The following is a 27,940-nucleotide window of genomic DNA, read 5'->3' as shown; positions in this document are numbered from 1 at the left end:
TTCTGCTGGTGTCTGGGCCAGTGCATCAAGGCCCAAGCCAGCCCTGAGCTTGACTTCGGGGTTAGTAACATGGAGGGGAGCAGTGCTCCACAGGTGGATAGCACTGCCTGGCAAAAAAAACTGGGAAAGTGGGGCCAGATTTCTAGAATGTTCTATGCCCAACTCTATCTGTCTGAACCTGAGTGCTGCAAACCTGTGAGGTTTCATGGACCCAAACTGAGGGGACTTTCCTGTGGCACACCTCCATGTTTTCCTATTTGGGAAAGCTGGTGAATCCACCCCACAGATCAAAGCAAAACAGGAAAAAGAAACATCCAGGCAGGAAAAACACCTTCAGTACTTGAAGGCTGTGTTATTTATTCCAACAGCTTATATAGTTTTATCAAACCATTTTAACACAAAACATGTCTCCTAAAAGAGAGAATGGTGTGAGATCCTACCACAGATCATCTCAGCTAACAGCTTGCAAAGTTAAGCCTGAATTTCAACAGTCAAACCAGCAAAATGTTTCTCCCCTCCCCTTGACAACATCTTAAGATGCTGAAACCCAAAGGAAAAGACACCTGTGGCTGGTGCTGCTGGGTCTCCAGGTGGGGCTCATCCCCACAGAGCTGTGCTTTGGTCCTTTCCTGATGCTAAGCAGCAGCAGCACAGGTGAGAGGTGTTGACATGAGAGCAGCAGGACTGGCCAGGTCCCTTCCCCACTGCCCACCCTGATGAGGGGCCACTGGGCAGTCCAGAGGCCAGGTCAGGTCTAAGATGCAGGTGAGGGTGAGGCTTAGAAAAACCAATAAACTAAATTTCTAATCTATGGAAACAGAATAAATAATAGTCTAAATTTGCAAAGGAGGAAGGTACCTTGGACAGGAAAGTCTGATGTGTCTATTATTACTGAAATTGTTTTCCCCCTAAGGGAAAATCGCAGCTAAGGCATCTTGAGAATGGCTCATGTCACTACAACCACGACAGTGTCGCTCTAAATCATTGGGGATGGGGACAGAAGTCTTCTGGAGGTGCCAGTCCTTGCACAGCATCTTGTGGCTCTCTACACAAACACAGTTGCAGCAGAGGCATTTGACAGACAACTTGCTGTTCCAGGTTGGCTTTTGTCTGCAGATTCAATAGCAAATTCTTGTTTGATGTTCACAGCAAGGCATTCCTCCTGCCCATCCCACCCCCTGTTTGCTCTCATGGGGAGGGGCTGCTTTCTTGCCCCTTTGGTCTTGCTCCAGGGTCGTTGTCAGAACAAGAGGCATCTCTTTGGCTTTCTGTGAAAGGGAGGATTGGGAAGAAAGCACAGTTACACCCTGCTGAGGACACAAGCCATCAGTAATTGCTATAACTGCTTTCATTCTCATTGCCACCTGAAGACCTGTCACTCCCCTACTGTAGCCAGATACTTGGGCCCATCCTTCGGAGTGTTCAGACCAGGTTGGATGGGGCAAGCAGCAGCCTAAGTCTAGTGGAAGGTGTCCCTGTCCATGGCCCAGAATAGCCTTTAAGGTCCCTTCCAAACCAAACTATTGATTCTGCGATTCTATGATTAGGACTAATGGATTCTCCCTTCATGTTCCTGGAGTACAAACAATTCTCAACTCATCTGGCAATGCTGGGAGGGAGCCTCAGGGCAGGGGTATACTCTCCTTGCCTAACCTCCAAGTGCTCCAGAACTATCTGCCCAAGAGCCTGGCAGCTGCCTGAGCTACTCTATGTTAGAACACCTCTAGTTTGTGGTTATTGTGGATGGACACATACTAGTATGGTTGTGCTGAAAGAAGCACAGTTGGGGTAATGTGTTCTAAACTGTTTTTAAAGTTACAGGTTGAAGGATTAAAAAAGTGAGGGCAGAAGCTGAGTTTCCCCCTTGCAGTGATGCTCTATATTGTGTTGCTTATTGAAATCAGAGTGGCAGGTTTGGACAGAGGATTCAGGCTTCTTGGAGCCAGCAGGTCAGCATATACTGAGCAGGGTAATACTGCTGCCACATTTGGGCTGCAGGGAGGATTTGGAGATGGCTGCTGGTGTTTAAAAATATTTCTGTTGTTATTTAAAATACTGTGGAACTATTCAAAGGCTATTTAAAAAAAAAAAAAAACAACAAAAAAACCACCACAACAAACAGGAGAAAGCAAGCCACAAACTGCTCCATGTGTGAGTTTTATAAAGCCTAATGTATAACTGATTGGGTAACTTGCCCTGGGAAGGGTCTTGGTCAGTCCATGCCTTGTTTAAGCACCAGTGGCTCTATAAACCAGCTGAGCCAAAGAGCCTGGGCCGGAGCATGCAGTGCTTATGTGCCAGGAACCACGGACCATTCTGCTCACTGCAAACACCCCTCAACCTGGGGAGTCTCACACTACCCGAACATCCATGAGCATGAAGGCACTGACTGAAGGCAGCAAGGAATGGGATGTTCCTGCTGAGCAGCCATGTGATGCTCCCAGAAACAGCATTGATCCTTTTGTCCCTGGCCTTTCCAGCCTGTGCCAGGAGCTGGGCTTACTGGTGTCTGTGGCAGCTCACCTGCTCCTTCAACAGAGAGGTCACCGAGCTCCTCAGTCAGCTTGCGCATGCTGATGGTGGTGGCATCTCGCTGGATGTCGTGGACAGCGTTCCTCCGGCCAGCCCGATCACAGGAAATGAAGTCGGTGTAGGTGCTGGACTCTACCTCCATTGCATCTCTATTTGCCTGCAAAATGCTGTAGACAAAACACAGCTGTGAGGTCGAGGGTGCTTGGCAAAGCTGGAGTCATGGCTGCCTCCAAGTTAGGCTGCTCCGGGGGGTTAAATCACAGCATGAGAAAACAGTCCCTGTAACTCTGCTCCAGTTCCTCTGACAGCAGCTACTGAAATCTCAGATATCAACACCGTGTGGGGAGACCCACCCGTGCTGGGTGACCCACTGTGCCAACGATCCATCCCAGCTGCCTTACTAGCCCTTGTTCTGCCTTCCCACTGCAAACCAAGGCACACAAGGCATTTGTCTCTCCTCTTGAGTTTCCAACCTTCTCCTTTCGGAGCACAAGGTTGCTTGTGGCTGCTTTTCCCTTCAAAAAAAAAGCATTACAGAGAAAGCCTTCCTTCCTCCTTCCTCAAAATGCTACAGGAGCTTTGAACAGAAACCAAATGTGGCTCACTGCAGGGGGGATGGGATGCTGATCCAACCTGAATTTGTAATGGGAAATGATGGATACCCACCGGAAAGTTGGGGGACCGGAGAGTATTTTATAGATACAGAGCTTTGGAGCAGTACTGGCCTCCGCTGGTTGTCAGATGTCACTGAAGAAGCACTGGGCTGGACTGCTGTGAGATAAGCACTTTAACACGTGAAAATCAGTCCCTCTGTGAGTCAGTTGGATCCCTTCACTCCAGACTTGTGCCTGTGCCAAGCGCCCAGCACAAAGAACGGCTTGGAGCAGCCACTCGTCACACGTGAGCTCTGCTGCAAGCCAGCCCTGAGCTCAGCCTGATGAATCCTTAAGTTGCTTGTTTTTCACTTTAGCCCATGGTTTCACTTGCCAGTGTTTGCACAGCACACAGAGTGCAGGGACCGCAGCAGCTTGGGGTGTCCTGGCTCCTGGGCACAGAGCTGGTGAGAACAAGCTGCCTCGGCACGGGAGACCTGGAGTTCTCAGTTCCTGTTCCTGCACACTCTGCTTGGCAGTTAGTTTGTTTTTCTGTGTGGAAGTCCGAGATTAATTGTTGTGTTATCTGTGATTCTGCTCACTGTAAAATAGCCTCTAGCTCTGCTGATGCTCTCAGTGCTTGGAGCAGGTCCCGATTAGACACGCTCGCGTGTAACAAAATCAAGTTCATGCACATTTAATGCACATTCACTTGCTTTTGTGCCTTGGGGTTAATGACCCAGAGAAGTTTGCTCAGCTTCCTGTGCAAATCCTGCTTTATATTGATTTTCCTACCAGGGAAATCTGCTGGCAGACCACCAGACTGGACAGGAATTGCACTCCTCTCACTGATCTTCAATATTTACAGCAGAAGGAAGGAGATGCAGGTGAAGATGCAGTAGCTGGGATAAAAAAAGGTTGAATTCTCCCCCATTCCTGCTCTGAGCACGGTGCAGTAACCGAAAACCTGCAGAAACCCAGTACACCTTGGTAGCCCCAGTGAGTCCTCTCTTGGTGCTGACGCCAGATCAGGGAGTGCTGGCACCAGCTCACTGGTATGTGGGGCTCAGCCTACCCAGACCTCCCAGGAGATCCCACTTCCCCAAACCCAGCAAATTCTGGCAAACACCCATCTCCTCCAAGGGCTTGGCATCCATCTAGCCCCTATTAAATGAGCACTGGAAAAAGGTGTACCCTTTGCCTCAGGAAGAGATCCCAGCTGTTTTTTCTCATCTTCCCTCCTTCTGTCCCTGGCATGCCTTTCCTGGGATAAGGCACATGCTCTGCATGCAACAGGCTGGATGAGCTTAATGTGGAAAGCGCCTTTTCCCCAGGACAGGCTGAGCATCCATCATTCCCAGACAAGTCCTTACAGCCAGCTCATCAGAGCCCAGAGGCTGCTGACCTTCTGCAGCTGCCAGAGAGATGTCACAGGGACTTGGGAGACTTCCCTAGGAGCTATCCAGATAAGTCTTGCTCCATCTCCAATCAGGGAGGCCAGTCCAGAGCTGATATGCTTGGGAGTCCTCCTGCTCTTGTACTGGGGGCTTGACCACCTGGTTTCTAGGATGGAATCCCTGAAGTGGGGACAGGAGCCAGCCCCAGGACGCAGCATTTTCGCAGTGTCCCTTGATGTAGTTGCCAACAGTGGTGGCAGCGCTGTGCCAAGTGACTAAGTGCCCCATCACGCGGCTGAGTAAAAATAGAAGGCACCAAGAGTGCAGGTCTGCACGGCCGGGAGATGGCGTGTGTGATTTATTTATTTCCGTGGCTGGGAAGATTCCTGCCTTTGGCTCTCCATGCAAAGAGCTGGAGACTGAAAAGCTTCCCAAATTGTGCAGTTCCTTTGGGGTTTTCAAGGTGGGTGGCTCTCAAAAGCCTTGCAGGCAGACCCCTCCACGCTGGCAGAGAATCTCCAGCCTCTTCCTCTAGGAAGCTGTTGGACCAAGAGGGTGATGCGAGGGGTTGACTCAATATTTTATATAAAACCCTGATTTTTCAAAGAGCACTTCCACATTTCTAGGCATGTGCAAAACAGTTCCATGGGTTTTTACCCTATAAGAGCTTTTAACATTTGCCAGAGACAACAAAGAAACCACCTTCCCTCTTGCCCACATAATTTAACCCAAAAATCCATTACCATGGACAGTCACTTAAGGGTGGCAGGGGGTGCAAAAGGGGGGTGCATCACCTGTTGGCTCGCAACCTTTGGCTTTTCATGCTCCTGTGGGCCTGCGCTTGCAGCAAAAATCCCACAGCACATACATACAATGCACAAAGGTTTCCAGGGCACTTCAGAAAGATGATTCAGCTTATCCCCAAGGGCTCTCTCCTGCCCTCCCTTTCCTCCCTGCTGCTGCTGGTAACAGAAACAGTCCCTGTGACCTGCCAGCCCATAGGGATGGTGCAGGGAAACTGCTGGGACCTGCTGTCCATTGCATGTTCCTCAAAAGCTTTTCTGCGCTGCTTGGAGGGAGGCTGTGTCCCCTCTGCCATGGGGACATGGTGCTGCCTGTCCCAGGGCAGCTGGCCACAAGTGAGGAAGCCCCTCACAAGCTGTCACTGACACCAGGCATGTCCCAAGAGCCGCCTCTGCTCCCATCTCCCCAAACAACCTGGTTCTGTCAAACCTGTCATTTGGCCTAGACTTATTTTTTCATAGTGTTTTGTGAGGACTAAAATATTTGGCGATCTAACAGTCTTGCCTTTGTTGGCATGGACTCAGCTTTCAGGGCAGTGTTGCTGTCAGACTGCAACTGGACTTGCCAGAATATTCCAGAGAACTCAACCAGCAGCTGACAGAGCAGCTGGCTCCGTTCTGGGGGCTGCAACTAAACGAGCTTTACTTGTTCTGGGGCTGAGTTGCATCCATTTAGAATGTGGATGTTAAGAAATAAAAGGGTAAAATGTTTGTCCTGCCTTTTGGTAGAATAAACTGGGACAATTTTTTTGGGTGAAGTCCATGCCCTATTCAGTCCCACTGACAAGCCTGCATTTAATTCCTGGTTCCCTCTTGCCTGCTTCACAGCACAGATCCCAGGGACTACGGCAAACATTTACTGCAAATAACGTATGAGTGGCAGAGAAATGACCTGGAAACACCTGGCAGGTTACCCTCAGCACAGGGCCCAGCACCTGCAGAGCCAACACAAGCCCTGTGACCCAAGCCAGTGGTCAGGGCTGATCCCCAGGACTGGATGGACGCTACAGTCACTTTCAGCACTGACTCTGGTTTCAAGGAAACCCTTCATACAATATTGCATCTGTCCCTTGTCTAGGTTAAACTTTTTATGGCTAGAAAGGGCTACTTTTGGACACTAGTGCTGAGTATCTGCAGGCTGGGCTGAACTCAGCTGCTTCCCCCCACACCTCCTTTGTACCTCCTTTCTGCTCTGCCCCTAACCTCTCATTCTTCTCAGTGTTCTCCTGCCCACCAAAGACCCTGTTCTCTCCATGGCATCCACGAGGCTTTGGGCCATAAGGCAGCTTAGTCCTCTGCTTGGACATCCTTGTCCCTTCAGGCAGCCAGCACAGCTCCGTGCTGTCCCTGGGACACTCCAGGCAGGGAGCTCTGCACTCTGCCCACCACAGGCAGTCCCTGGAGGCAGGAGCCCCAGTAGTCTCCCATCTCTGGGTGCTACAGCCCAGCTGTGGCCCTACGCTGTCCACTGCAGTTGGGACCCAGAGCTGTAGGTTTCAGCTGGAGATGGCTCCCTCATCCCACAGCCCAGCCCAGGGCACCCTCTCCCACCTGCTTGGTGTCACACCAGTGGATTTAACACTCTTTTAATCCCCAAACTTCTGAAGTCATAAAGCCAAGAAGCCAAGTAAAACCTTCCTATGCTTCTGGGGTGAAATTCCAAATTTCTGCTGAGGAACAGGGAAGTGACCCCTTCTGCTCACCCATCACATCCCACTTCTCTCCCCTTTCTTGTCAGCTTGCAGGGACCAAGGCATGAAGTGGTGCAGTCGCCTCAGAGCTCTCCACATTGTGCAGTGCCCCTTGCCCTTTCATTCCAGGGTACAGGGACTATTATTAGACCTCTCCTGCTGGGACCGGATCCATAACAACAGCAAAACAGACTCAACAGCCCTGCTGTGGGCTTTTAAAATATTTACAGAGTAAGATGGTTTACTAAAGAGGGGGGTCTGGTAGAGCACAGAGACGGGAGCACCAGGATTTCTGTGCTCCCTGTGGGTTTGCTGTGAGGTTTCCTGCTGGGAGAGTTGGATCCAGGGAGAAGAAAAAAATATCCCATAGGGCTGAAGCCAACACTTGAAGTTCAGGGGGTTTCCACCAACTGTCTGACAACTTCCAGCTGGAATTTCAGCGAATTTTCCACTGAGATCTTGTCCGGGAACATGTGTGAGGGGTTGTACATCAAAGAAGAGGGGCTCCATAATGGCATTATTGGGGTATTTTTAGACCTGTGATAGTGCCTTAAAGGCCTCGTTATGTCCCCATGCACTAGAGCTTAGATATATGGCCAGAAGCTGAGCTGAAGATGCAGCTTAGGATGAAGATGCTCCTGTTGGGAGCCCAGTCTGGCAGCTGCTGCACAAGCACTAAGGGTTGGTAAGGCTGGTGACAGGGTCTGTGCCAGACACAGAGCTCTCCTGCTTTCCTGCTGGGTCTGTATTCTCAAAAAAATGGTGATGGTGGGTCTTATTGACCAGAATTGATGTGCTCCAAACTGCTGAGCCCCAAGTTTCCTGGCTGGGTGAGAAACAGACAGGAGCAAGGCAGCAGCCTCATGTTCTGCAATGGGATTGTGTGTCCATCTCATGTGCTGACCAGCTTCTTTCCAAGCAAGAACATGGAAAAGCCTCATCACACTTCAGTGATGAAAGGATGTCAAGTTGGGCATGGCACACTGGTATTTTTAGAAGGCTTTTCCTGTGGGATTTCATGTAATAACTGTGCACTCTCTGGCTCTTACCCTAAGTACAGTAAATTCAGCAGGACATGACAGCTGCTCCGTCCACTGCAGTGGTTTTGCAGGACAGAGCTTCTGGCGTTCTCTAGGACTTGGTGAAAAATTGTAATTTCTACAGCAGGAGAGCAGATACAGCTGAGGCTCAGTCTTCACAAACAGATCCCTTCTTTTGCTTTGGCCTGGTTTCACAGGATAAAGATCACTTAATGCCTGTAGAACTGATAACTAAATGCTTAGCCCCAGGCTTGAGATTAGGCTTAGACTGACTCCTCTATGGCTTCAAAACTCTTGCATTTAGCTCTACCAAGCTCTCCAAATTCCTTCCTCTTCCTCCCCACCTCCCAAAGACACATCTCCAGGGCCTCCAGTGCAGTGTCCCTGCTGTCCCAATGCATCTCCTGCTGACCCACACGCTCACAGCCACTGTCTGGATTCCCACTGATGTAAGAAATGCTCCAGCTGGATTTCAAAATCATGGTCAACCCTTGGCATAGGGGTAGGGTGAGTCTGTGTGCACTGCTGAGGTTCCCAGGGGAGAGGGGAAGGCTGGGGGAGGCGCGAGGACATTGCTCAGCCATCTAGTCAGTGCCAGGATGTGTGGGCGACGGCGGGACAGAGCCGACTCTCTGTCCATCCATTTGTCTGTCTGCCAGGAGGGCAGCCCAGTGCCCAGCTCTGGCCATGTAGTGCTGCCAGGCACTGGCCTGCTGGAGCAGGCAGATCCCTCTGCCAGTCCCCATGGGACATGGGTGCTGAGCATCTACTCCAAAAATCCTCCACCATGGGAAGAATCACGATTTGCCTTGGCAACCGGGGTTTGATCAAGTCCTCTGCTCCTCCCTTCCCTTAAGCACCAGGCCTTGATGCAGCTTAAGCCTCTTCTGCTAAGTTGATTAATGGAAATAATTGGTCTCTTCGTGCATCTGGAGCCCGTTGCCGTGACAGCAGTTGTATTTTTGTTTTGTTCCCAGGTTGAGCTTGTTTTTCACATCCCTCAGCTCCAAGGTGCTAATAAATCAGGACACTGGTTCTCCCCACCTCCCAAAGACACACATCCCTCTGAGGGATGGGTGGCAGACGAGATAAGGCACATTCATCCCCAGCAGGCCTTAGGACATGGCAGGCTGGCACCTGTCTCTCTGCCTGTTTTTCACCGATTCAAGCCAGGCTCACACTGGGTAGACACCGACTCAGCAGAGAGCAGAGCACCGGACCCCTTGTACTCACCCAAAAGAGCCATGAGCACCCACTACCTTGTGACCCAGGACCCAAAAGACCTTCTGACCCCTGCAGGGACCCTTCCAAAGCTGTAACGAGTCCATTACTTCTATTTTCTCTTGACTTCTTACTTAGCTGCCTTTTACATGAACAAAACCAGTGACTGTGTGGAAGACCTGCTAGTGCTTGAACTTGCAAAGCAGACAAACCAAAGACCAGTGACTTTAAATCCTCCAGCTGCAGAAGTCCCATAGTTGCTGTGGCAGGCATGTTCATGTATTCTCCCTGCTTGTGATGTTCAGACACCTTATCACATCCAGGCCATGGGGTGAATTCCTTTGCAATGGGAATCTCCTTCAGACCTGGGTTTCCTGCTTTCCTCCAGGTTGTTCAGAAAGAAAAGTTCCTGCAGATTTCACCTTGAAGGCTGGAATCTCCCCACTGCCCCACATCTCTTCTGGTCACACCAGGGCACTGACCTCTTAGTGAACATCACCTTCTAAAATCCCACTTGAATTCCTGCTCCAGGGATGCTCAAGCCCAGCATAACCTCCCCAACATCTTGCATGCTTCCCTGGGCAAGGAGAAGTGAAATAAGTGCAAAAGAGATGCAGCTGGGGCTATTTTCTAGCACAGCTGTCCTTGTCACATGTAAGAGGAAGGTGAAGCCACAGCAGGCTGAAGGTATAGCTCTGTTTCTAGGTTGAGGAAGACCTTTCTATAAGGATAAAGGTAAGCAAGGAAAAGTCCTTATTTTTATACCTAGTAAGAAGAAAAGCTATTTAGTCCAGCTCTTCTTTGAGATTTGAGTTCTGCTGCTGTGTGAATGCAGTACTTGCATGGCTGGGAAGGGGAGCTTAGCTTGGAAGGCATGTTGTGCAGTCTGTAACTGTACAGGTTTGGCTGCAGCTGCTTGAGGGGGCTCTACTTAGCACAGGGTGTGTGAAACTGAGAGCTACCTGCCTTGGCTCTGCCTCCCTGAGGCTTGTACAATCCCACAGGAACTTGCATCCAGCATCCAAGGAGTCCTTCTGACTCAGTGCAGTGTAAAGGGCTGAGTGAAAACCTGTGAAGCTTCCTGGGGTGAGAAAGCCCTGGCAGCTCCCAGTGGTGCCTAAAAATAGCTGGGGCATCTCTTAAGAGTTTCACTGTAGAATGAGGCTGATTAGAAAAATCAGGCTTAGCTCTGCTCCCTGGGGCTGGCTGCCCTGTTTGTCTGCGCTGCTGCAGTGAACAAAGCCACCAGTGGACCCCCACCCCACAGCAGGGGCAGTGCTTGGCTAGGAAGGTGGGGTAGATCTGTCTCTGGGAACTGTGAGAAGGGTTGGGTGGCTGGGATGGTGCTATTGGTGCTTGACATGCAATAGGAAAGAGTCAAGAGTTCAGAACAGGCTGGCAGTGAGGGGGGCTGAGCTAAGCCCTTTCAGGTTGCCCCCATGGCTCTTGTTACCCACCAGAATCAGGAGCCCCTTTGGCTGTGCTACCTTGCTGGGACTCCTACCTGAGCAGGGAAAGCTCTGCAGGCCAGCACACACGTTTCCTTCACTAAAGATTTCTGTGATGCACAATGAATTTCTGTAGCGCTATGTCAGGTGACAGCAGCTTCTGATCCTTCCTGCAGGCAGGGTAAATCTCTCTGCATAAGTCCCCAGGGATATGACATCTAGACAGGAGCTGAAGTGGTGCTTGAGATGTGCCTGTAATGTTACACTGGGGATGCTCAGTGATCATTGCCAGTTAGTCTCAGGAAAGGGAAATCTCCTAATGAAATGAATTGTCAGCTGTTTTAAGGTCCACTGAAATGCAGCCTGAGGGTAGGACATGGGGTGTCCCCAGCATATGTGGGAAACATGCTGGATGTAAAAGATGAGCTGCTGTGAGGGACCTGTGTCTGTGTGCAACAAAGAGTCCTGCAATCCCATATTGCAGATCTCAAACAGCATGGACCTGGCAGCTCTGTGCAAGGGAAAGCTCAGTGCAGGAACAAGAGCAGTGACAAGACCTGAGGACAGAGGAGATACAGGGGTGCAGCAGCCACAGGAGTGAAACCACGGAAAGGATCTGCCATTTATGCAAGAGTCACAAAAGGTTGAGCTTTGGGGGTTCCCTGGATCTTGCTGGACTGACACTACACGCAGAGCAAAACACAAGTACGTGATTATGCACAGGAAAACAACATTCCTGGGCAAAGCATGAGGGCAGCCTGTGAGCAGGATTTGCACACCACGTCCCCACCACTGGCAGGGAGAGGCTGTGCAGCACAATTGGCACTGCGGCCTGCCTTGGAGTCAGTGCTGGAACATGGCTTAGTACAAGGACATGGCTGTGAAGTGTGAATAATACAGCAGGAAAGTCATTATGGCAGAATTGTTGCTATTTTTTTCCTCTTAGCATCTTTCTAGCATCGAGTAATTCAGAATACAGGGGGAGGTCAAGTGACTCTATGATACAGGAAGGAAAAAAAACATTTTTGTTTGTAATATCTTCCTGTGTATAAAAACTTTATCAGTCCATAGTGTGAATCCCTACCTGATTTAGTTGACTTTCCTTCTGGACATGACTTCAAACAAGCTTCATGTGCAACAGGACAACAACTTCTGGGAAAGAAAAGGGGAAAAAAAAGTAAGAAAACATCATCTGTGCTTGTTTTGGGAAGCATAAAGTTCAGCTACTCTTCCCACTGTTTGTGACCAGGATAGCAGAGGGGTGGTGGGGGTTGGCAGGGCTCTGCCCAGCAGGCTCAGATGGAGCCTGGCTTGGCCAGCTCAGAAATGTCACCCAAAGAGCTGTGAGATGGTGTGTTCACATGGTACCTTTTTGAGAGGGTTTGTGCTAATAGAGATTTGGCCTGTTGCATTTAAGTGCAAGGAAAGTCCAGTTGTGGCTGCACAGAAAAAGGCTCTTTGGTTTTGCTTCTCCTTCCATTGCCCTCCCACGGGTGCTGGAGAGAACTGAGGCAACTCGTGTCTCCTGACCTGCACTGTGGTGACCCAGCAGCTGCCTCCAGGGTATAAATGGACACTGGTTTGCAGCTCTGCTGCCCTTTAAAGAAGTGAAACTTCCATACTGGCTTCTCCAAGGTGAAAGAGGAAGTTTGATCTGGTAGTTCTGATCACCTCACAGGGTCTGTGTCCAGCTCCTTTTGTCTTGCGCTATTTGTGCACAGCTGAGCCTCCTCCTGCTGTCCCCAAGCACTGGTCAAAGACATTTCCTCTGTGGCCTCAACATCTGTGGGTGCCTTGCAATCCCTTGACGTGCAGAGCCCAGCCAACAAGATACTTGCTTACTGTAGCAGCTGTTTCAGCTTTCTGAGTTTTTTGGAACATTATGGACTGTTTTTTTCCCTGGGACAAATATTAGCAGAACAGAAATCAAGAGGCATTTAACCAAATAAGCAGTGGCTCATCCAGCAATTCATCTGTCTGGGCCATCTGGGTTGAGTACCACAGTGACTGGAACTTATTCTCATCCTTTCCCAAACTGGGACAGATCCACAGCCTTTCTCTTTGTTTTTTCTGACCCACTTTCAAAGGTTTGCAGTTGGAGCCGACTACTTGCTGGCTCTGGCCCTGCTTCAAGGACAGGGCACTTGCTGCTTCTGTGTGTCAGTTTGCCCATCTGTTAAATGGAGTTATTATTACTCCCTCCCCCTGTTAGATGCCTCAAATATCTTAAAGCACTTTCAGATCTGCAGATGACAGGCTTACAGAAGTGGAAAATGCTAATTATGATCATGACAGCAGCTAAACAAAGACACGGGGATTTAACAATACACTTTTGTTAGTGTTTACCCCGTTTACAGCAAAGTGCTTACTGGAAACACTGGACCGGAAAAGAAACAGTATTCTCACAACTCTGGGAATATGCATTGGCCTTTTGGACCACCAAACAGGCAAACAAAAGCAGGAAAAGGAAGAAAGCCAGCTTTGGAAACCCACAAATCTTTACTTTCCTCCTTTGCCTTCCTGCCTCACTCTGGTTCATGCGTTACGCAGCCCAAACAGTTAAACCTCCAGCACTTCAGGAGTGTTGCAAAATATCTCAACATACACGGCCCTCTGCCAAGGGAGGCTTAAAGCAAATTGGAGCAATGATGCTCTGAAGTAGAAGTTATGACAGAGCAGCCTTGCTCCTGATGGGACATGGGGAGAGCCCCGTATTTTCTCTCAAAAAGCTCCCTGATTTTGGAGATAAAAACTCACTAGCAACTGATAGTGACTTTCCAGCCCTGCAGTCCTGGCTAGATGTTTCTCCCCATAGCCCTTGCTTGGGCATCTGGAGTCTACAAGTCTGAAACTGAGCCCCTTGCTCCATCCACAATGGCTCATTCTCTTCTGGCTCATCTGCTCCTGCTGCTCCCAGGGCGATGGGCAAAGCTCCAAAGGCCCCTCAGTGCAAATGTCAGGCACTAACCCACACAGGGATTTGGAGATTTTAATGGTGGTGAGGTGGATTAGTCCATGCAGAGTGACTAAGGATGGGCTAAAGTGACTTATTAAAGAACACTTTACATTTCCTAATCTAGTCCTACAACCCACCAAGGTACAATGGATCATTTTGGGATCCAAGCAGAAGTATTAATTGGATAGTTAAACATCCACATCCATCAGGAATTAATTACAAGGGCATCAGCATAGAATTATAGAATTGTTTATGTTAGAAAAGATCTTTAAGGTCATGAAGTCCAACCACTACTCTAACCCTGGCAAGTCCACCATGAAGCCATGTCTGCAAGTGCTCACATCCACATGCCTTCTTAGTATCTCCAGGGATACTGACTCCTCCACTTCTGTGGCCTGTTCCAGTGTTTGACAACTCTTCTGGTGAAGCAATTTTTCCTGATATCCAACCTAAAACACCCCTGGTCCAACTTAAGGCCATTTCTTCTTGTCCTATACGATGTAGATGGTGCCCATGTTTGAGGTTAGATTTTCTCCATGTTGATCAGCTGTTATTCAAGAGGAACAAGCACATGAAACAACCTTGGGCCTCTCAGCATTACTTCAAAATGAATGTATGTTCCAAAAAAATCCCACATCCCAGAATGTTTTTTGGCTAAATTCAGCATTATTCTACAAAACAGCTGTTGTGGTGCTGCTTTGATCCAGAGAGGAAATCCTTTCTGGTTTCAAGCAAGGTGATGGCAGGGGAGAGAAGGTTGTTCTCATGTCTCTTGACTGCTGGGTAAACAACAGGCTGCATGCATGGCTGATCAGAACAGGAGCCTGGGCCTCCCGAAGCAGCCAGACTGCTTCATTTAGTGCCCTGTCTCCAGCAGCAGCTGGCACCCTTGCCTTCAGAGGTACAAGAAAACCTCTAATTGTCATGGAATGTTTTTCATAAGTCACTAATGACACTGAACCGGGAGGTGTTATAATCCTTAAAATGCAATATCCTCTTAATCATACCCAGGATTGTTTTGTTACTGAGATAACTACCTGGCATCCATTAAAATGCCTTCAGAGCTCTTTGTTCCACTGATATCTCATGGCAATGAGCACCACAGATTAATTACACTTTGTGGAAACAGTAATTCCAGTAAAGTTGATGACGCTCTGGTGGGGATATGTTTGGTTTATTACATCACTGCAACAATCAACAGAAATGGCATTTCAGTGACTGCTGGGGAGTTCCCAAAGCTGCAGCCTGTGACCAGCAATGTGCCTGCATAAGAGCTGGTGTGGAGGAGCTGTGCAAACACCACCTGGCCTCTCCAAGGCTGCACTGGGAAGGAGAGGGCTTGGGAACTCACTGTGGAAACCAGATATGAGTGGTGTGAAGTACATATTCCTTCAGGCTCAAAGGCACTGTGAGTTTTGAAATGGGGCACAGGCAGTTCATAGTCCAACTGCTGCTCTTCCTGCTTGTGCTGCATGTGCCAGCCAAGACCTGGCGTGGTGTCTCAACCTCCCTAACTGCCACCATGAGGAGCTTGGGACAAAGCCCATGGAACACATGAACCTTCCCTTCTCACTGGCTGGTGCTGGCAAGCTTGGGGAGCAGCTTCCTTTATGACTTGGCTTTTTCTAGTCATGAACTAAAGACCAGTGGAAGCATTGGGCTTTTTTCCCACTCTCATCCTCTCAAATGGGTGCTGTGATGGAAAATTTGTTTTCTGTATCAGTCCGTATAAACAGCTTCAGTGACATTAAGGAAACCCCTAAGGGGGTGGAGAAACAATTGGAATGTGAAGATGGAAGACACCAGAACAGGCTGTCAAAGAAAGGCAAACAAAAAATTGTGCTGAAGCTTCTGCTGTTCCTTATGGACTTGTAGATTCCTCACAAATTCTGCCACAGACCTGTGTGAGCCCACAAAAATCATCTGTGATTTGTGTAAGGCCTCTGTGGAATAGTAATGATGCTGGTGTTTGGGTGCCCAGACAGGCTCAAGGCATTAATGCACAGCAGTATGCTGCAGGAACTGGCTCTGAAATGTGGGAGATCAGGAAATGTTAGCAACTTGGAAAACATTTTCCATAGTTATTTTGGGTGGCGAGGTTGTGTGCCTGTGGGTATTCCTTTGAGTGGGCTCAAAAGTAGATTTACTTTTCTTTGGATCAAGAGGATAAAGAGAAAAAGCAAAACTCCACTGTGTGTCTGTACATCTCCTCAGAATTGTCCACTGGGTACAGAAGTACCAGGTGCTTGGAAGATGCATGACTATGAATTTCCTGGGTTTCATCTCTCCATGACCAAGCTGCCCATGCTGGAGGCCCAAGTATTGTAGTTAATGGTCTCCAGTTCTCTGAGGCATCTGAGTCTGTTCTATCTGCTAAGTGACCCCAGAAATTATGGCATGGGGGACTTGTACATCCATGTGGAACTGTCTGAAGGATTCAATGCTCTGTTCTGTGTTTCAGCTATATTAAGCACTATTGGTATATCCACATTTGGTATATCCACATTTGTAAATAACCATTTAACCTACATCTGCACAATAAATGAAGTCAGCCATCAAGGATCTCTTCACACATCCTTCTTCCCCCAACACTATCCCTCACAAGAGCTGGAAGGTGACAATTTCTCCGTCAGGTGGACACACATTAGCATGGTGGCTTTTTCCAGTCAAGAGTTTCTGAAGCCAAACACTGTTCCCCAATAACCAAACCAGGCAGGCTGAGCAAGCAGCCCAGAGCTTGAGGGGCTGCCACCATCTGAGGGGCTCTGCCATCTGGCCAAGCCACCCCCACTCCCTAAGTCTCCCCTCACCCTTTCACTGCTGCAGCATCCCCACTGCAGCTGCCTCTTGCTCACTGACCCCGGCATGTCCTGGTTTGAATCACCAGCCCAGCCACGCAGGGCATTGCCTCTGGGTTCACAGCTATACTTGGCTCTTGCTCTGCAGAACCATTTACTCCTTCCAAGCGAAGAGAAATTTCCCAAACACGCCTTTGGGGCCAAGGCATTACATGCATGTGAAAGTTCCCCACCACAGCTCGCTACCAGCTGCTTAGGGGAATCCAGAGAGAGGGGAGAAATGCACACAGCTCCGAGGTGGAGGAATTTGCAAAGCCTCCTGAGAATACCACCACACAGCAGTTCTTTTTTTATCCCAAGTCTTTGCCTTTTAAAACATTTGCTTGGAAAGCTGGATGCCAGAGAGCCCTCTTCTGCTGCTACGCTCTGCAAAGCTGTCGGCCGTGCCCGAAGGTCGGAGGGGAACCCCGGGCAGCCCTACGGCTCCTGACAGCACCAAGGATGGATTCCCAAGGATGGATTCCCACCACGGCCCCGCTCAAGCGACACGCCGGGTGCCTGTCCCACAGGCTGCCATCCCTTCCCGTGCGAGCACAGAGCCACCCCGATGCTCTAAGGGATTCCCTCCGGCAAATCGCTCAGAATAAACGAGCACATGTTAGAAATGCGGCCAGAAATCCCCACGGGCGCCGCTGATCCACGGTCCTTTGTGATTTCTAACCACCGAGTCTGCTCTCCCTGCTACCCCTTCGCAGCGAACGCTGAACCGCGTTATCTTCCAGGCGAAACAAGCAGCCCCCGCTCTGCCACCAGCCTGCAAACCGCTTCCCCCAACAACATAAAAAAACCGGGATGCAGCTGGTTTTTTAGCCCACGGTTTGCGGGCAGCAAAAAACGCCGCTGTTCACAGCTGGTTGGGTAAAAGTTAACCTTATCTCTGAATAAACCCCTGCTTCGAGGCGCGGCCGTGGCTCCCGTGCCGTGGCAGAACAGCCCCTCGCTGCACTCCCAGGAAGGTGTCCTGGCCACCCACCTCGCCAGCCCCTGGCACCCACGGCAGGGTGCACAGCCCCACTTACACCCGCCCCGGCTCGCGCTGCTCCTCGGATCCCAAGTTCGTGGTCCCGCCGCTGAGGAAGAATCGAGGCTGGATTTTACCCTCCTGACGTCTCTGCCCGCCGTGGCGAACAGCCAGGCCGGCCGGAGGAGTCGCAACCAGTTTTCAGACTTGCAGTTTCCTTCTACTGGGAGCTGCTAAATGAAGTTGCACTTGTGGGGCCAAGGGGCGTGTTCTCTCCTCGAGTCAGTCCCTGCCTGCTGTAATCCAATGCTCTGCCCGATGATGTCAAGCAGCTCCCGCTCGGCTCCTACCTTACAGTCGGCAGGAGGGATCCGTTTCCTTTTCACAGGGATCTTTGTTTAGCTTCGGCATGTAACCCCATCCCCCGGCAGCTGCCTGTGCCCGGGCATCCTCCCTTCGATGCTCAGCGCTGTGGCTTTTGCTGCCGGGCGCTCCCTCATGCCTGCCTGCTGTATCCCGCGGGTCTCTCCAGAACGTTGCTTGGATGCGTGTCCCAGATGGATCCCACCGTTTATCCTCTCCATCAGGGCCTGGCCAAAGACACCATCTCACCCCGTGCAGCCTGAGCTATCCTACCAGGTGGAACACCAGGGAAATGCCTCCCATGAAAAATACAGCTTTGTGTGGTTTTGGAATGCTTTTTGCTCCACTGACTCCTGCAGGGTAAAATCCAAGAGTATTTCAGCTCATGTGTCCCTGGGTGCCAGCCTTATGTGGGTGTGAAATCCAGAGCTGGTGATGGTACCCGGATTTAAGGGGAGAAGGTGCTAAGTGCAAGGCAGTACCGCGTATCAAAGACGTGCATGTGTGTCCACCCTGCTGTGTGAAGCACACAGCCTGAGAGCTCTCAAAGAGCTTGGGGTCACTTCAGAAGAAGAGGAAATTTTGGCTTTTCTGGGCACCACAGGGGCTTAGGAACATCAGCTGGTTGGCATCACCTCCCTGTGTCACATCAGCCTTAGAGACTCCATGGAGTGGTTGAAGCCAAACAATCAATGTGGTTGCAGTTGTCCTCCTGGCCCATACTCCTGCCCAGCCCTACCCAGTGTGGTGGGAAGGTGTGCGAGCACATGGGGGTGTACAGGGCTGCCTGGTCCTGCCTGAATGCCCAGACTGGAACAGGGCTCATTAGTGCTAATTGCTTTGCTGAGAGAATGAAAAATTTGCTCCATTCCTGCTGTAAGGACTCAAGTCCTCAGCCTTGTGAGCAGAAGTGGCACAACTCAACTGGGGAGCACAAAAGGCGTTCACCAAGGAATGTTCCCAGTCCCCACTCAAGCTTGGCGAGTTTTTGTTTCAGGTTGCATGCAAAGTAAATAAGAGAACTTGGCTTTCCCAACCTGCTGTCTCACTGAGCACCAGACAGGTGCTGAAGAGCCATCTCTGCCATCCTGCAGCTCTGCCATGACAGATGAGCCCCAGAGTCACTCAATGCCAGGTGAGGAGCACCAGCCTTTAATCTCCCTCTGGCACCAGCTGTGCAGCCAGACCTTCTCCACGTCTGCTGGCATCACCACCTCCAGCCAGAATCTGTTTGTGTGTGCACAAAACCATGGCTTTGACTGTGAAAGGTACCCACAGCCCTTTCATTGCTCACAGGAAGAGATAAAAACACCATCAACAACAGCAAGCAGTGCAGGAAACACCCTGATGACAATACTGATGAATGGAGGAAGGGGAATGGAGCTCAGTAGAGCAAAACATACCCATGCTCTGAGCATCCCCAAACAGACCTCGTGTAACCTCCTGATGCAATTCAATTTTAGTTCAAAATCAGGTCCAGGAAGCCCATTTGACTTCCTGAGATATATCGCCTGGCAGAACTCATCTTTCTCCAGTGCTTTGGAGTCACATGTTGCTACTCACCCCAAAGTAGTGGTAAGGGATTCACCACAATGCCCTGCCTGTCTTCATGAGATACCAGGAAGGGAGGAGAGCTCTGCTGTGCTGTGCCAAGGGACAGCACCACCTCAGGAGACTGCTGTGCTGGCCTGGCCAAGACTGCAGTTTTCCCTTTACTCCAGCTTACATTTGAAAACAATACAGAAGGTTACAGCTTCACACTAATGCTTGGACTGCAGGGTTTGGAGACCAGGTCTGGTAAAGACACAAGTACTACACCAGCTGCCCAGGCTTTTCCTTGGCAGCCTGAAGCCAGCACCCTTACAGCACAGGCAACATAGAACAATGGCAACAACCAAGCACTTTGGAAAGCCAGGAGCTCAGAATATGTACTTCTAAAACGAGATGTCTTGCTTTGCCCAAACCTCCCAGTCCTGTGTGTGGTCCTGGAAACAAGCCTCGCAAAGCATCTGCCAAAGACTCCATTCATTTCTGCACATACTCAAGTGCCCTTACGGTGACTTTCTCATTGAATATCATGCCCTACAAGAACTGGTCAAATATTTAAAGTACAAAAATGCAGTTTAGGGGTTTCTACAGACTATATTTTTTTTCCTCAAGGGGTGTGTGTGTGAGGATTCCTGAGTTTTCCTGAAATCTTAATGCATTAGGATAAAAATGCATGATTGCCAGTGTATTCAGTCTTCCTCCTCTTAAAGCAAAAGTTGACATTTTACTCTGGATATACACCCAAATTTCCAGTTAATTCTCATGTCCACCATAAGACATTCACCCAGAGGTGTGGGCTATGGATAAATGTGGTTCCTATCTCACCGTAACAAGCAGACGTTAGAGCTGCCAGGCGTGGCACACTCTGTGTGACGAATGGTGTCACAGCCTTGAGCTGCTTGACTCAGTTGCAGCCACAATCAGCCTTTAGTGGCTTCTACTTTACTAACATGCTTTTCTTTGGTGAGGTTTTTGCTGCCTGTTGCATCCATCTGTCTCATACTGTGCTGTCCTATGTAGTCGAGGACTGGTGGTGATGCCATTGCCAACCTAGACAACCAGAAGCTTGGCTGTGTTGCTGTTGACCATGCAGTTGGTCTGCAGTAAATTGTGAAATTTTTAGTTCTGCATCACAATGTGGGATGCAGAGAACAATGCCCCAGTGAAGGAGTGGTCCTACAGTGCCCGGCAGCCCATGCTGCAGGTACCACTTTCGTTGCTGTGGTACAGCTTGGGATGGGAGAGCACGGCTCAGGGAAGAGCAGGAAAGCTGTCCTGCAGGTTAACTGTCAACCTTTAGCTGGAGGAGGGACAAAACCAGAGCAATCTTGTAGGGCAAGTGTCCAAAAGAGGTGAGTATTCCCGAAGGTGCTAATGTAAACAAACCCAGCCCTGAAGCAGCACTGCCGTGCTGGACTGCACGCTGCCTGCTCCAGCAAGAAAAACCACCAGCACAAAGGACCCTCCGGGAAGCTCTGGAGCCCAAGGAGACAAGCTGTCACTTCAGAAGCATCTGACCTGCCTGTGACCTGAATGTTTTTGCAGCCTGAGCGTCGCTTCCCTCCGAAGCCTGTGCTGCCCGGGTTAGAGCAGCGCTGCGGTAGCCGCTGATGCAGCATGCAGCCTCCTCACGTAAGAGCAGCTTCCCGCTGCATTTCCCAGACACTGAGGTCTCTGTGTCACTTTATGTCATCAAGATTGTAAGGAAATGTGGAATGCCACAAGATACGCATGGAAAAAATGTGACAACCCGTTTTTTTTTCCCCCAGACTCCTTCCCATAATATAAATACTTCAAATAAACAACTTTTGATTAGAAAACCCCACAGAACATTTTTCAATGATGTGCTGGGTGCCCTAAGGCAAGTGTGGATGTCTTAAGCCATCAGATAACAGCTTCACTCAGAGATTCGTGAGAAGAGAAACCGACAGGTAAAAGCAGCTTTAGTGACAAGCCACTCTTTTTGCTGTCAAGGGAAGGACACAGTTTGCTGTTGATTAGAAAGAGAGAGTGGGTATTGGGATGTCTGAATGAATTACCCAGCCTTCAGACCCATTTTATTTTTATAGAAGTTGCTCATCCAGAAAAGTTCAACAAGTGAAACACAAAAAAGCTTGTAATGAGGCTAAACTCATTAGTGACCCCCTCCAGGGCTGCCCCTAATAGCAGGCAGGGTCGAGGAGTCGAGCCTGGCTGTAGGCGAACCCCTCTGGGCACTGGAACCACGGGGACATGGTCGTGGCTGCTGGCACAGTGTCTCAGTGTGGGGTTGGCGTTCCAGCAGGGCAGAGCACGCTCAAAAAACTGTTTACTTTGAGCTGGAGCTATTTTTAGCTCTACTAATCTGTGCAGAGATGATAAAGCTTTTCATTGCAAAGTGAGTGGCTGTGCTTTGCTTCTGGGCAATTTCACTTCACGGGCTCATCCCTTCCCCCCTTCCAAGCCACTTCTCCCCACAGACTTTATCTCCTCTGTTTCTGAACCAAACACCTTCCAAAGGTTTGTCCTGTCTAGATAGGCTGGAGTCTCAGCCCAACTTACTTTTTTTTCCCCCCTTTTTCCCTAGGGAATGTATTCAGTTTGGGAAATAAATAAACTTTTTGTTTAATAGTCTCCAAAGCCCAGTTCCAAGCCTTTGCTGGAAGCCCATTGTGGACATGTACCCTATCCTTCATTTCTGCTAAATTCCTTCTGTCCAAAGGCTCTTGAAAAACATGTCACTTGACAGTTATCCCTTTGCAGCTGCCACAAATACAAGCAGGTCTCTAACTCGGATCTCATGGCAAGCCAGAATCTCCAGGCAGTCACAGCACTGCCCTACAGCATGATTTACCCAAGGGGTCCCACAGCCCATTCCAAACTCCCTCACACCCTCTGTATAAGAAGCACTTTACCTGCTGCTGATAGGAGCAAGTGCGGCAGCTGCTCGCGGCACAAAGACTACAAAACACACGTAAATCCTGCTCAGTCAGGGCTTTGTTTGTCTAAAGGACTCCAGAATCTTCTCCAGTGTAAACCCACAAAGGTCATGCATCCAGCATATGCTTCATCACAAAATCAGCCCACTGGTAAAAGCTTTCTTGTCTGGGACACAGCGTGAATAACATCTCTGTCAGCTTAGGGGTGTGTTCACAGTGGGGGAGAGTATGCAAGTATTAATTAAATAGGTTCATTTTGCTTGCTAGGAAGGGTCAGATACACAGAAAGAGCTAAAAATGATTGTCAGGATGAGAAGATGCAGCAGGAGAGGTATTGCTTAAGCTGATCATGTCTGATTGCTCAGGTGCTGCTGGCAGGGAAGAAGGAGGTGCCCTGAGGTCCACAAACAGGTACTTCTTCCCCTTGTCCCTCTGATTCTGCTATAGAGTGTAGCAGGAAGCAAACAAGTAGCAGGCTAGGTTGGCAGTTGTGCTTCTGCCTTTTGGAGAGCAAAGTGATATGCTGACAAATGAGAAGAAAATAGTCATCTCTGTCAGTGCCAGAGCCACCCAGCCAATGGTTAGGATTGTTCACCAGTGTTTGGCAACCAGACAGGGATTCCTATTGCCGAAGTGCAGCAGCCATGTAAATATTTTGATTCTAACTTGTGCTTTCATCTAAATGGGCTTTCACATGATTTTATTCCTCAAACTCTGAACAGGAGACTCCTGCTCTGCAGTGCTGAGGGGTCAAACTCAGGTTGTGAACCTAAGGACTGCAGTCTTAAGCCTTCATCATATACACTCGCTCTCTACCTATGGTTGGGAAAAAGTTCAGACTAACCTCCTGGCATGTTTCCTTGCTTTCCATGTCAGGTTATTAAGGGAGTACATGTACCCAGATGCCTTCTCCTGAAGCAGCTGACCACAGCAACATCGATGAGGAGCCCAACAAAGCTGTTCCTATGTCCTGTGCCATCCCTTAGATATGGTGCCATTTATCTATTCCAGCTCTTCCTGAGGCCATGGAGACTGAGATCAGTGGAGCGGGGGAGTGCAGCATCCCAGTGATTTGACCTGAGAGCAGCAGAGTTCAGGGCACTCCATGGGAAGAGCTCTGTGTTCTGGTCAGGGAACAAAATATTCTGTTTGTGCTGACAGTGTACATGAAATAGAAACAGGGTTTGCCTGGTGATCTGGGAGCATTTCACTCAGGCTCTGTACACAGCCCTCTGCTCCCAGCACCATACTGGAAATATGCCCTGGGGTTCAGGTGTTGCCCAGGTGTGCAGTGGCTGACATAGGAAAGTGGAAGCAAAGGTGACAGGGCTGCCCTGCATGTGGGGTGGCCCAGAGGAAGGCTCTGCTACCCCAGAGTGGACACAGGGGCTGACAGAGCCCTGTTGTTCCTTACCAACTGTGAGCAGAGTACGGTCCTGGCTCCTGGGGGGAATGTGGGATGCTGCAGGGCACAGATTTGGCAGGAGGCAGAGCCATCAGTACTCAAGTGGTGGTGTTACACAAGGGTCTCAGACTGAGACTCCATGTTCCATCCCTACTGTGGTAATAGGTACTAAGGCATAGTCCCAGCTTCAGAAAGCTTATTCCTTTAAATAGTCAAGACAGACAAAATTAAAGGAAAAGAGGTACTATCATCTCCTCGTGGCTGGCGGAAGGACAAAAGGCTAAATGACTGCTACACAGACAGGTTTTCACCCGGCCCAGAACATTAACTTTGTCTGCACTGTTACTGCAGCTCCTATATAGCCAGAAAGTTTCAGTCACATTTAGTCTAAAAGTCTGTCTTTGGTCTGGGTTCTGGGTTCCTTGCCCTCTAATACTGAGTGAGAAGTAAATGCCAGTCACAGCCCAAAATAGCCTTTGCCCAAATGGCTGTGCTGCCCAATGGGTCCTCCCTGCACACAGTGGTGGCTGCAGTGCTGTGCCCGGCTGGGTGTGCAGCAAGGCATTGGTGGAACAGTTGTGCCATTATTTCTATATGGACAGATATATTTGTCTATATGAACCTATTCTGATGTGCTGCCCATCCTGCACAGGTGTCTTCAACACATCTGCAACATGCTGGATACCTGTACATGTCCCACCCTGCAGCCAGACACTACCAGCTGCCCTCCTCATGCTGGTGTAGGAGCTGGGACGTGGCTGAGGGGCTGGGCTGCTGAGCAACGGAATGTGGTACCAAACGGGCATTTGCAGTGCAGAACTGCTCCCCAAAATGGCCTCAGCTCTCCATTGCTATGGCAACCAGCAGGCGATCTCACAGGTCAGACAGAAGGTGTGTGCTCCACAGCAGCACTGCCTGCTTTCCTGCAGAAACCCGGGCTCAAACTGAGCAACCAGGAGGGAAAATCCTCTTTATTGTGACTAAGAGGCCCCTTCAGTTATTATTTATCCAAGTCTCCAAGCACTGTAACATATCATTAATAATACAATTAAATCTCAGCAGTCTTCAATGATGAGTTGAACAAGAATGTAGCCAACTAGGCACCTGGAAACATTCTTTTATGCCTCTTCGTTGCAGGAGAAGTTCTTCCTCATCTCTCCAAGAGCTCCACCAAACACACTATTTCAGTCCTGAAGGCAGAAGGTTGCCAACTTTTCAGTATCTCAGTTAATTTGGGAAGTAAGTTGGCTAGTTGTTGTGTTATTGGCTAGCAAGAAATTGGGAAAAAACTGAGAACTAGAATTAATGGCATAACAGACCCACTTTGCTCATTTTTGTTTGCGCAAAGAAATAAAAAGAATTGTTGAACCTACAGGTTTATTAGATAAATTTAAGATGCAAAATTAGAGAAAGCTCATAGATTTGGTACTGAAATGTTGGATGTTGGAGGAAGAAGTGTGTGATCCCACCTGCAAAGTAATTAGTATTTTGGAGTACACTAATATGTGATGGGGTTCCTTACCCCCAAAGTCAATATGGAGGGGTTGGTGTGCTATGAATTTCATCCTAATTTGCTGCATGCTGACTTCGTTATGTAAACAGGTAACTTTGGCAAGGCTTAGGGAATTTTTACTGCTATTTTTTCAATGGCATTTCAAACTGAGACACTACCACAGTCCAAAGAAGTGAGCTGTGCCTGCTGGCTATGGGTGAGCCCAGCAAGAGCCAGGAGCTGACACGATCAGTGATGGTATCCAAACAAGCCACATTTGGGATGCAGTTAGGAGTCATCTTTAGTCATTCAGCACTTTCAGTTGAGTTCATTTAGTTCCAAACTGGGTAATTACAGCCTCATTATTTTTCCTTTTACAATGAAGAAAAGACTGCAAGCCAGGCAGAATAATTTCTTCTGCTATGGTTGCCAAGATATGATAGCACATCTACGCCATAAGGAATGTGTCATGGTATCAGTTTTATTAACAGTAAATAATGGCTCTTCAGTTAAGCAACATCTTACCATCAGCTGGTGCCTAACCATAAAACACTAACTACATTTCAACCCCTACAGGCAGGTAACTGAGTTGAGATTACCACTGCCCAGCATATTAATTGCTGACCAGCATGTGTCAGGTTTTGCATGTTATTTTTTTCCCAGAAATTAATACCTGGCTACAATCAGACTTTAAATTTGAAACCACAAAAACCTCATCTAAAAATAAGACATCAAAGTTCCCGTGACAGTAAGCAGAGGCCAGGACTAAGGGAATGGTGGTAGCTCAGGTATCAGAGAGTCATTCACCCCATATGTCCACCTTCACTGGCTAGAGGGAGAGCTGGTTCTTGCAGGGACTGTTTCTCAGCCCAGAAACCACTGTTAGTGCAGTGAAATTTTTTGACATACACAAGAGCTTTGCTTTGATAGATCTTGCATTTTTTGAGACTGTAATGATACTAAATACATGTCTGGAAAAAACAGCTTTGAAAATATCCACAAGAACTGCACTGAGAGCCTGTCAAAGCATCAGGTTCTGCACAAGCTTCTAAACCCAAATACAGTTATACTGTGTATGTCTATATTATACATATATGTATATATATATACTTTATACTGTATATAGTTATACTAACACACCTTTCGTCTAAAAATTGTAAGCCATCCTTTAGGAAGTCTGAAGAAGCTTCTGCCATTACCTCAAAAGCCAGCAAATTCAGGACTGCACTATAACTTATACTCAGGGGAAATGACTCTGCCTCTGCCACTGCAACACCTGTGTACGTCAAGCTTAGCACAGTGACCTGCTTTTGTTTCCTTTGGACACACTTGGTTTTGCAATAACATGACACACTTAATGTACATTTTAAAATGACTGTGTGCATTTGTAGTAAAGGTTCACTGTTCTCAAGTGTGTTCTGCAGCAGGAAGCTGGTTGTAAGATCCCCTAATAAACCAACACTCAGTCCTCAGTTCTTCCCTTTCCTTCCCTTCCAGGATTAACCTTGTGGCTGTTTCTGCCCCCAGTGCACGTGGACATCGTGAGTACTGAGTCTTGTCAGTTCTTGCCCTACTCTGCCTTCTGCAAACTGCTTGATTTACACTTTCTCAGGCAACAACCCTGTTGAACTCAGAGATGTGACTGGGATGGTATTGTATTATTAGACTTCCCCAGGGTACTTTTTCTTCTAAATCATCTGGGATGGGAAAAACATTTAGATAAAGAAGAATGTTGTGACTCATTCTCCAATGACATGGAGGTTCAGAGCAACCAGAAAAGAGTTAACAGCACAGCCACCCCCCAGTAGTGTTTCTGAGTTTCTAAATAAAGAGTTCCTTTTTGAGCTGGATGCCCATTTTTGTTATCTTAAAAGTATTTCTGAAACTCTTGGCCAGCTTTAAACAAACAAACAGGGATAAATATTTGTGAAGATAACGTGGCTAAGAGCGTTTGGATACTGAGTCTTTTTAAGTTGAAGGATTTAATTTTTAGACTTTATTTCTTTAAAACTTGTGAACAGAACAAAAATTGTTCTGGAGATGTTAAATCACACAACCATCCCAGCTATTGGCTTTGGAATAACAATCATTCAACTTAGCAAATATCAAACGTGGGAAGGGATTTATCTGACGCATCTATATGATCATGTGAACTCCTTTCTCAAGGAGAAACAGTCTCTGCTGGAGACACAAGAGGAAGGAACTGTTTTGCCTTCTCTAAAATAAAACAACAACATAAGCAACTGCTCAAAGCTTCCTGGCACAAATGCAAAAATGCAACATCTGAAATGTCAGCTGGTATGCTGGGAGGATTTACATGATTTAAAAGATTTATGAGAAAGAACTATTTCACTAGCTCCAGAGCATCTTGGAAAGCAGCAGCACCAGTGTGGGGGACAGTGGGAAATGAGGGGGAAAAATCTCCAACTAAAAGAAATTATCATGTCCAGTATGATTCTGTATTGCTCTTTTTAGTACAAGAAAAAATGGGTCAGGCACTCATCAGATTTTAAGCTGAATTAAAAGATGAATGAACAGAATCTGCCATGACCCTGGGATATGCTCATTTTCTCACATTGCATGTTGACTCACAGTCCTGTGGCTCACCTAAAGCCACACAACTCGTCACTGCTCAAGGCAAGATTACATCCAGCAATTCCTGCCTTTTCCTCCCACTGCTCTTTCACTCAAAGCTGTTGTGCTGCAGCCGTCAC

General features: G+C 48.6%; 1 protein-coding gene across 5 annotated transcripts; it reads right to left on the bottom strand.

Moving 5' to 3' along the window:
• Positions 1-313: 313 nt before the first annotated feature.
• Positions 314-22,324, bottom strand: PKIG (cAMP-dependent protein kinase inhibitor gamma). 5 transcript variants are annotated; one of them, XM_071573071.1, is made up of 4 exons: positions 22,306-22,324; positions 11,810-11,877; positions 2,524-2,699; positions 314-1,268 (listed from the first exon to the last, which is right to left on the bottom strand). In XM_071573071.1, the coding sequence occupies exons 3-4, from the start codon at positions 2,672-2,674 to the stop codon at positions 1,189-1,191; spliced, it is 231 nt and encodes a 76-aa protein (XP_071429172.1). In that variant the 5' UTR covers positions 2,675-2,699; positions 11,810-11,877; positions 22,306-22,324; the 3' UTR covers positions 314-1,188. The 5 variants fall into 5 exon arrangements, with proteins under 5 accessions (XP_071429172.1, XP_071429169.1, XP_071429171.1 ...); XM_071573068.1 differs by lacking the exon at positions 22,306-22,324 and adding an exon at positions 17,559-17,837; XM_071573070.1 differs by lacking the exon at positions 22,306-22,324 and adding an exon at positions 17,559-17,837 and having other exon boundaries at positions 11,810-11,874.
• Between the last annotated feature and the right edge of the window lie 5,616 nt (positions 22,325-27,940).

Source organism: Pithys albifrons, chromosome 18 (genome assembly GCF_047495875.1).
Source record: "Pithys albifrons albifrons isolate INPA30051 chromosome 18, PitAlb_v1, whole genome shotgun sequence".
NCBI lineage: Eukaryota > Metazoa > Chordata > Aves > Passeriformes > Thamnophilidae > Pithys > Pithys albifrons.
The sequence above is the reverse complement of the archived record's forward strand: the minus strand, read 5'-3'. Positions and strand labels throughout refer to the sequence as shown.

Coding starts and splice junctions, on each gene's coding strand:
- PKIG (XM_071573071.1), bottom strand. CDS start 2,674: ATGGAGGTAGAGTCCAGCACCTACACCGACTTCATTTCCTGTGATCGG. Junction 1,269..2,523: donor CCTCTCTGTTGAAGGAGCAG/GTGAGCTGCCAC, acceptor TCCCTTTCACAG/AAAGCCAAAGAGATGCCTCT.